This window comes from Nestor notabilis, unplaced genomic scaffold, assembly GCF_000696875.1.
Source record: "Nestor notabilis isolate BGI_N333 unplaced genomic scaffold, ASM69687v1 scaffold2073, whole genome shotgun sequence".
In the NCBI taxonomy this organism is placed as follows: domain Eukaryota; kingdom Metazoa; phylum Chordata; class Aves; order Psittaciformes; family Psittacidae; genus Nestor; species Nestor notabilis.
In genome coordinates this window covers 78,026-87,574 of record NW_009922195.1, presented here as the reverse complement: position 1 = coordinate 87,574, position 9,549 = coordinate 78,026, and the positions used below count along the sequence as shown (strand labels likewise).

The 9,549-nt window shown below is 41.7% G+C and overlaps 1 protein-coding gene across 1 annotated transcript in view; it reads right to left on the bottom strand.

The window, feature by feature from the left end:
* The window catches only part of FER1L6 (fer-1-like family member 6), a 54,075-nt gene that overhangs the window by 29,629 nt on the left and 14,897 nt on the right, over positions 1-9,549 (bottom strand). The window contains 6 exon segments of the mRNA XM_010011494.1: positions 371-490; positions 1,276-1,366; positions 2,014-2,114; positions 3,408-3,528; positions 4,445-4,625; positions 6,292-6,400. Of these exon segments, the coding sequence (XP_010009796.1) occupies positions 371-490; positions 1,276-1,366; positions 2,014-2,114; positions 3,408-3,528; positions 4,445-4,625; positions 6,292-6,400 (723 nt within the window).

The following is a 9,549-nucleotide window of genomic DNA, read 5'->3' as shown; positions in this document are numbered from 1 at the left end:
AGCGGTGAGCAAGGTCACTCTGTTTTGGGAAGGACGTAGGCTGCAAACCACATGCTTTCTGACCCAGAGAATAGCCATGGCCCTATTTAGTTTGCTAGCATACAGAGTTCTCAGAGGGACAGGACCCCTCTGGCTGGATTTAGGCCTGACCAAGTACATCTATTCTTCTGTTATTCTCAGGCTTAATAGCATGTCTAAGCAGTGTCCACACAGTGAAATATAGTATAGAGACCCCTGAGCTCATACCAGCCCAAATCATTATGTCCATACAAGTGGAGACATGAATTCAGGTCAGAAAGCAGGCTGTCCCCAGACCACCAGTATACAGATGGGATGAACTTATCCAAATTTAAATTTCTGTGTGAATTACCTCATCCACCAAGAATCGAATTTTATCTATAAAGTTCTGAGTTTCAAGCATCATTTTGTCCAGTCGCATCTTCTTTTTCTGCTGCTGAACAATTCCCTTGGCATCACTGGACATTGCTTCCTGCAGTCAGGAAAGACAATAAATATTCTTTTATGCACTATAAAGTAGTTTGAACTGGACACAGAAGGAGAATACAGTCTGATTCCAGGTGAAAAGAGAAGATGGAGACAGTTGGTTCAAGGTAACAATTATCTTCTTTATCACAACAGAAAGTGATCAATTCTTTGGAGCTGAATGACACAAAATGTGAATGTCCCCCGTTTTCTCGTTGTTTGTATGTGTACTGCTTGTATGGAAGTCCCAGAGGACACGGATTACCACCTAGAATTATCAGGCCTTGGTCCTGGCAGAGCTCACAGCTAAATTCTGTACTCCAAACAGTAAATAAAGATAATAAACATTCAGACAACCTCCACCCAGTTTGGTTTCTTCTCACTGGTTGCCTGAAGGAGGTGACTAGGTCCAGGAATACCAAATGTCAGACTTGACCAGTCTTAAAGTTCAGCACACCACAGTAGTTAAATGCCTAACAGCAGCGTTAATTTGGTGGTTTTCCACTGAACTCAGCATCATCCCACTGTAAGATGCATGGAAAAGAAAAATCAGCTCATTATTATAATGGCTTATTTGTATTTTAAAACATCAGGTTCTGAATTATTTTGGGGTATTTTACAAGTCTTTATTAAGCACAATGGGGTTCATTAGTAAACAAAATGCTCTTGGATATTATATTAACTACAAAGCATTCCAGTATGGCGAAATAAAATAGAAATTAAAATATATACAACCAGTGTGGTTTCAGTTAACATCATTGTGTCAATGCTTAAAGGAAAAAATACACATACCAGCTCTTGCCTGAACAGCATGAGTCTCTTTTTGTCCAAAGCAGTGTAGTTCAACCCTTTAGGCCTCTTTTCAGCAATGGCAATGAAGGCCCTAGGACACAAGAATAACAGGGCCTCAGATGTGTTATTTTTTTAATGTGAGCTGCTAAAATACATTGGAATGAAATGTTCTCTGTCTGCTCCAGGACATCAACCACAAGACACATATGCTGGAATTGTCTAAAATAAATATTGAGCACCTGTAAGATTCAAACAAGGGTCCAGAAACTCTGCACCATGTTTCACGGAAACAGGGTTAGGTTATCTAGAAATTAGGGTTTATATCTATTTTGAGCCATGTAATCTGACACAGGCCTCTGGGCGTGGAATCTTTTGTTTTTATCTTATCCTTGGCCTTTTTTACAGCATGTCTATCACACACTTTATTAAATTCTACTTATCCCATATACATTCTATGCTTAGAGTCCAGAAAGCCAAAATAATATGACAGTGTTTGGCAGTAGTCAACTGTCAATACCAAATATTGAAAATAACAATAAATTATTTTAGCTGTGTAAATAGAAACCACAGTTTGGGGAGGCCTTTGCTTTTATAGAAGAATAAATAATATATATATCTCATCAATATCAATAAGTTTACTGTAACTTTTTTTGCTATCATCAGTTTCCTTGTCTAGCCTCAAATTTACAGTCAACATACAAAGTTGATTTCCTGTATGCCTCCACTAAACGTAGTTACCTGCTTTGACTAATAAAATCATTTAGGGTTGTCCTCATTTTCTCCTCAGATGCTATCTCTGAAACTTTGATCAAGTCCTTTACTTGCTCTAATGATTCTTCCTGTGAAAAACACATGAAAAAGCCGTTACGTAAAGGAGGGCACTTTGTCATTCTGCCAGTGTTATAACACCATTAGTGCCTGTATGAGCAGCAAGAATGAGGAAGGCATCTGTAACTTTGTAACCTAACAGAACAAGACCTTTGACATATCACTATGCTTGAAGTGCACAGACAGAAGACTCCAGCGGCATATTTTAGTTCGACTTTTCCCCTGTCTCTCCAACTACTAGCCCAAGCTACTACTGCTTGGAGCAGCTTTGTTTTCTTTACTCTTTGGCAAAGAAGAGTCAGGGTAAAACATTCTCCACTAGGTAGGAAGAAAAGCTGCACTTCTCCTTGGTTCTGTTTCCAGCCCTGCTGCTTGAATTTAGCAAGTTGCTGCAGTTAATGTCTTAAGCTTTAGCAGGCACCTGAATCCATATGCAAGGTCTACTACAACACCTTCTGCTATCATTGAGAAATGGAGTCTGTTTTTACAAGCTAAAACAAGTGGCTGGGTTTTCAGCAAGGGCTGTGGGTGTTCAGGTACACTGACAAACATATCTCTCCATATATACATTTAGATATTAAATTTCCAATTACCTGAGTGTGAAGCTTTGGCCTATAAGCCTTCTCATGATACCTTGCATGACTTCAGTGTCATTGCTCATGAGGTGTATAAGGATAAAGAAGGGATGAACTGGACTCTTAATCTGAGTGCCCCAAATTAAAATATTCAACACTAGAAATAACTTAAGAAAACCCAACAAACTACTACGTTGTTGAGACTGTTCATAGTCAACATCAAACAAGGGTAGAAAGAAACTTCATTATGGGAAAACACTGTGACTAAAGCACCACAGTGCCTGCCCATGAGATGATATGCCATTTTGTCTCTATCAGTGCTTTTAGGGAAACTAAAACCAAAAAATGTCCTTTAAAAAGTCTCCAGCATAAACATAGGTTAAACCATATGGTCTGGGTAAGAAGACATCAAAAGAAGAGCCATAGGAGACAGATATATTCTATATCTCATATTTTAATTGTTTGGCTGACATTTATGAGAAAAGAAAACAGCCTGACAACCAAAAAGAAATTAAAACTTTGTGGAAAGGAATATTCAACTAGCTTTAGTATATTAAAGCAATTTAGGGGAAAACAAAGAAAGAAAAAGAGAAGGGGCTGATATAAGCTACTCTTTCACAAAATGAACAGCAAAGAGAGCAGTTGGGGAAAATTTTGAAGGCCTGTTTTGGGGAACCTGACCTCTCACTGCCATACTCTGCTGAGCCTGGGAGGATGGTTGCCACTTACCAAGTGATCTGCCATTTTCTCAAGAGTGTTGGAAGAGTACAGACGAAAGGTCTGATTGCCCCAGTAGCTCTTGACAAGGATACAGGGCTTCCTCTCGTTGTACGGCAGGTACTGGTAGTTCCTGTGAAAACAGAGTACGGAGCAGATCATAAAGGTGAGAGAAGAATTCAGGGGGAGTCATGGGAAAGTAAAACTGTTTGGGGCTCTCTCATAGGACAGAAACCAAAGACATGACAGGACACGTTCACATATTCAAACCAGTGAATACTGGGAAGAACAAACACAAGGATCACTTACACTACCTGTGGGATCCCTGGAAAAAAAAAAACAAAACAAAAAAAAACCCAAAAAAGCTTGAAGTCAATGGATCTAATTTCAGTGCTTCCCAGGGTGGGAGAGAAGCCAAGCAGAGAGGCAGAAAGGTATGCAGAGAAGCACTGAAATACTGTTAATGCTGGGAAGCAACAGGGGAATCCAGACGATTCCACATCCCCAGAACTGTTCAAGGCCAGGTTGGGTGGGGTTTTGAGCAACCTGGTCTAGTTGAAGGTGTCCCTGCCTATGGTAGGGGGGTTGGAACTGGATGATCTTTATGGTCCCTTCCAACCCAAACTAGTTTGTGATTCTGTGAAAAAGGAGCAAGGCTTAAAATCTTATCAGCTCTTCAATGCACAGCTGGTCACAGGGTAAATGTTACTTGTGATCACAGCACAGGACGCTAAACCAGGGATAGCACTGAAGGAGTCATGCTTTCCTAAAGCCTTCCAATGTATAGCTGGTAAACACAGCCCTTTTACAAACATCAGAAGTTCAAGAGCCTATGAGGCCAAAATCAGAACATGAATGTGAAATGGCTTGGAGCTCATTCACTTCACTGGAGCCTAGAAAATGTACTGTTGTTCAAGACGTAATTGAGGATTTTAAAGCCTCTTGCATACAACTTGTTCAGTGCTGCCAGGGTTTGTTAATGACTCCCACAGGATTATAAAAAAGGAACCAGAGTCCTGCATGATGAGGTTTTGAAACACAGATCCTACCTGTTCCCAGTTGTGATCAGTGGCTTCTCGGGGAGTGTGGTGGATGTCAGGGGTACTCCTAGGTCATAAGAAATTTCATCCTCCCCCTCATGCAGCAGTCTTTCTTCTGCTTCTCCATCACGTGTCTTCTTTTTCCCTCCAGCTCCTGCTGACACCCCATCAGTAATATTCCCAAAGTTACCTAGAAACACAGGGTTACAAGTGAAGAGATTACTAGCTTGAAAGTGATAAAACTAAACGAGGCTTAGAAAAAACCCAGAAAGAGCAGTCACAGCAGTAGAAATGATATATCTCTTCCTGTTCATTAGCTGTTCTGGCCATACCACAGTTTATAAAGGTCCTGACAGGGTATGTCAGTCCCAATGACTTTTCAGACTCCAGGACAGTGCTTCCTTATTTGCCCTGTGTGATATATATACACCTAGTATACTACCCCACATCACCAAGTGATGCTATCCCAGGTTGCTAGACCCCAGGACCTTCTGCTTTTGCTAAAGAAATTCAGAAGCAAACCCAATACTGCTGGTGATATTTCTAGACCCAGGAGCCCCAATATGTGTTTGATTTGCACAGTAAATGTATGTCTTCTTTACAACGTATGGATGATCATTTAAAATTCTGATCTCAGAGGTCTTAAAGCTTATTTTCAAACAAGCAAATTGCAGAATAGAGTTGCAGAGTTAGTAATAACAATGTTTTGAGGCCCCAGCTTCAAGACTAATGCCAGACAACTCTGCTAATGACACAACCATCTTCTCTGATAGGATTTTGCCTTAAAGGGCAATTATCAGCAGTAGGAACAACGTGCATCCATCAGATAGATAGGTAATTAACAGCCTTTATGGGAGACAGGCAGAAAACATTCCCTGTAGGAGAAGGATGTGCTGAATCACCCCATACAACATCTTGATTTGGACTTTTAGTTCAGCCTTTCACATAAATAATAGCCATTTGCCAAATTTGGGTCCAAATTTCAGCTGCACAGGTAGCTGGTAAATATTCAGCTCCAGAATTGATGGCCAGATTCATCTTTAGTACTAATTCCAATAAGAATCAGTAGAATTTCTTGCACAACAATATGAATTAGTTTAGTGACATTCTCAGCTCTGCTTCCTGAGTTTCAGCAGTAATCAGTATCACTCACTGATTGCCCTGTTAGTCACATGCATCTTTCCCTGCACACACAGCCTTACAGTTGAAACTTTGAATAGCTTTGAAACTATCCACTCAATGTTCATGAAAATGTCTTCATTTTCTCCTTAGTCTGCTCCTGGGGACAATTCAGCTCCACCATGGGGAGGTCCCTCACACTCTACAGACCTGCTTTACTCAGAAAGACAACAGGACTTATCAGGAGGATCTTAGAGGACAAGCTGGTGGGTGCATTTTGAGGCTTGGCTGTACATGACCCCCACGCTACACTCACAGACCCACATGTAGCTAAACAGGCTTAGCCAAGACTGTCCACATGGATCCTCCCTGCAAAGGGGCTCCTTCACAGCCAGTGAGTAAATTCAGTGGGCACCACGGAATGAACTCTGCCCTGAAGCTATTTGAGCTTGGTCTGCCAAGAGATTAGGAGGCTAAATACCAGGTGAGTTGCTGTATATGGTGGTAGAGATGATTTTTATTAATACAGGGCATCTGAGAGCAGACACAGCTAGGTATCAGTATGCCCAGCTTGACTGCTATCCAGAGAAATGATGAGCAGGGTTTTATTCAAATGTAAGTCCTACTCTGAAGTTGACTCCTGAACACTGAGACACAGTCGCCAATGACACGTAGCATTCCCTTGCTCCTGACACTCCCTCTCTGCTTTGGAGAAGAGCTTTTGAACTCACACTTACCAACAGAAACCTCAAAGGTTATTGGCTTGTCCCCAAGCTTCCTATCAATCATTGTGGCTTCAAAAAATGTCCCAAAGAGAAGAAATTCCTCAGATTTCTCTTCATAGATCTATTGGATAAGATGGAGGCAGAAAAAAGACATTTATTTCACCTTCTACTCTTTTTTACAGCACAGAGGAGGCTCTGTAAGTCTCTAGCAGTTGTGTTACTGTTGTAGATACATCACTCCAAGGAGGCACAATTTGCAGGAAGAAGTAATATCTCTTCTCTGAGAAACTGATATGATTAGAAAAAGAGATAAGCCTGTGTGACTTTGGTTTTGCAATATTGTCCACTTGTATCATAACCGATTACATGAAAGTCACTACCCCTCACTTCATGCTCTGCCTCACTAGTAGTCACTATTAAATGGCTTCAGCATCTTCACCACATACTCTTATCCCATCATCCAAACTACATATGTATGACAGTTCAAGGGCAACTTAAGGGCAACAGCAACAAAATACCACCATCCCGATAGAAATCATTTCTCAGTGAGTGTGGCAGTAGTCTTTCTTTGCATTGCAATAGTAAATGCTGCCACCGTAATGCATCCAGACAGAGAGGTGCTTGCCCAGCTCTGTTTTCCCCAGGATGACTTTAGCCTACTGCCCATGTGTTTGTACTAGCAAGAATTTGACCATGCTCAAAGTCAAGACTTCGACACTCAGCCTCCCATGACACCAGTAAGACACAAAGATTTCTGGTATCCCCATTTTAGATGGTGGCTCTGTGCAAAAGCCTACTGAAACCAAGCAGTCCTTCATTTTTAATTTTATCCTGCTGTGTTTTAAACCACAGGCCCAAAGGTGGGGTGAGGTGCAGTCTTCTTCTCTTTGCCTTCCCTGGCATCACAGCACAGAAACCTTGTTTTCAGCTTTTGACAGAATTTGGAAGCACAGGAACAAAAGGGTCTCAGCACAGCAGCAAATGCTGAGAAGTGAAAACATGTTTTGTGGAGTTTTAAGGTCTGCTTCAACCTCTGTTTAAACCTATTGGAGACCAAGCGTCTCCCTGTTCCTGGCACACACTCTCACCCAAGGAAGGCCAGCTGTCACCTCTAGTGCTCTTGGGTCATTAACAAAACAAGCTATTAGCTCCAAACAAGTCTAAGCTCAAAGGAGATACATTTTATGGTTTGAGTTCTCCCCACATTTATACCGTGACTGCCGCAGTCTCTCCAATGCAAACCCTGCTTGTTTCACAGCACAGACACCAGCATTCTGAAGCCCATTAGGCAAGATCAGTACCAGCTACTTTTGCAACAGAGTAATGCAGTGAATAAAACATCAGCTGTGAGTTAATATTTGTCTCCCTGTCTTCTGCAAAGCAGAAGCAGCTTTTGACACAGCCCATGATCTCCTAATTTTGAAAAACCTCTGCTATGCACTGTAAAAGGGCACAGGTCTTCAGTGAACGGATTAGCAGCATCACATAGCAAAGCTAACACCACAGATTGCAAGACCAGAGTAGCTTTAGCTTCCCTGTACCTTAATAATTTTCAGCACAGAGAGCACAGGATGCCTAACAAAGCTGAGGCTCAGAGACTACAACACACCTATCTATCTCCCATTATAAAGAAAGCAAATAACAAATGTTTAATATCTTCTTGCTGCCAGAATAGGTCAATAAAGTTGTGCTGTGGGGCTGGGTAATTTGCCTCTGTTGTCTCAGAGGCTCTATGAGACATTTTTCACCGTATTTGTAATGCCTTCAGTTCTCGCTTTTCCTTTCAGTACTTGTAATACAAGTTCTGTGTCTACTGTAGCATGCAATATTGTTGAATGTTAAAAACAAAAGCATATCAAGCATCACTGTATTTTGTTGTTGCCTTTTATTCATCCTGTATTTGAAACTGAGGTCAGTAGCCAGAAATCAATTCTTTTTACTACTATTAATATTTATTGGTGTTACAGCAGGATTTGTTCCTCTACCTAGAGTATTTAGCTAGCATCTAAGACCATAGCGTTTGAGCCACTCAAAATGATGGATTTCTTCCATATAAAGGAAAATCTATACAGAAATACATTTCTTCTCACGTCACCTCTACCACACTTTTCAGAGAAAAGCTGAGGGACAGCTGTGTGAGTATATAAAGCAAGAGCAGGGCACAGGTTCACATAACTTGCTTGCAATTACCCATGTTATTTCTATGCTAACACACTCCTTGTCCTGTTCCAGCAATGCCAGGGCACAGGTCAAGGAAGAACAGTGTCAAGGCTAGGCCTCAAGACCAAAGAATAATTACTCCTCTCCTATTTACTTGCACAGTTAGAGTCAAAAGACCAAGAATCAGATCTAATAAAGGATATAAGTGCCTTAAGCACTGAGGTGGGACTCCCACTACGAAAGTCAAAATTCTGATCAATGACATACTGAAGTGGGAAGGAAATTGGTTTTGAGAATATTTTTCTTCCTGTTTATTGGGTAAAAAAATTGAGCTTGCATATGCACCAATGTGCGGTTGCTCCAGAAAGTGATGTGAGGGAGCAGAGAATCAAAGCTCAAGGACTGGCTCAGGACCTGAGCCCACATGCCCTGCCTCAACCTCACAACCTTCTCAAAGCATCGTAACACAGATCTTCCCATGATGTAACCCAGTGCAATAGGTGAAGTTAGGGAAGTAACACCAGTAAACACCAGTGGAGACTGAGCACATGATTTGCAGCCCTTCTCCTAAAGAGGGTGCTATATTGACAATGCAGGGTCAAAGGAGAAGAGTAAAACAGGCTAGGCTGTGTGGGTGATTCCCTACTGACTCCAGTTGAAAACTACTGATTTTCTTGAATGTAGGAAATCAGACTTCACAATTGCCATCTGTCCCCATTGGCCCTCTGTCATTTAGTAGATCTACCATATGAGTTTCTAGTGGGAACACACGGGTGCAGATAATGCAGATGGGACAAGAGGACAGGAGAACAAGTTTTATGGAAGCCTGTCCTGGGTTCAGCTACAGCAGTCATTTTTTCTCCTCCTTAGCAGCTGGTGCAGTGCTGTGTTTTTGACTTTCAGCCTGGGAACAACGCTGATAACACCGATGGTTTTAGTTGTTGCTCAGTGATGTTTACTCTGACCAAGGACTTTCTCGGTCTCATGCTCTGCCAGGGAGGAGGGGAAGCCGGGAGGAAGCCGAGACAGGACACCTGACCCAAACTGGCCAAAGGGCTATTCCATACCACAGCACATCATGCCCAGTATAGAAACTGGGGGGAGTTACCC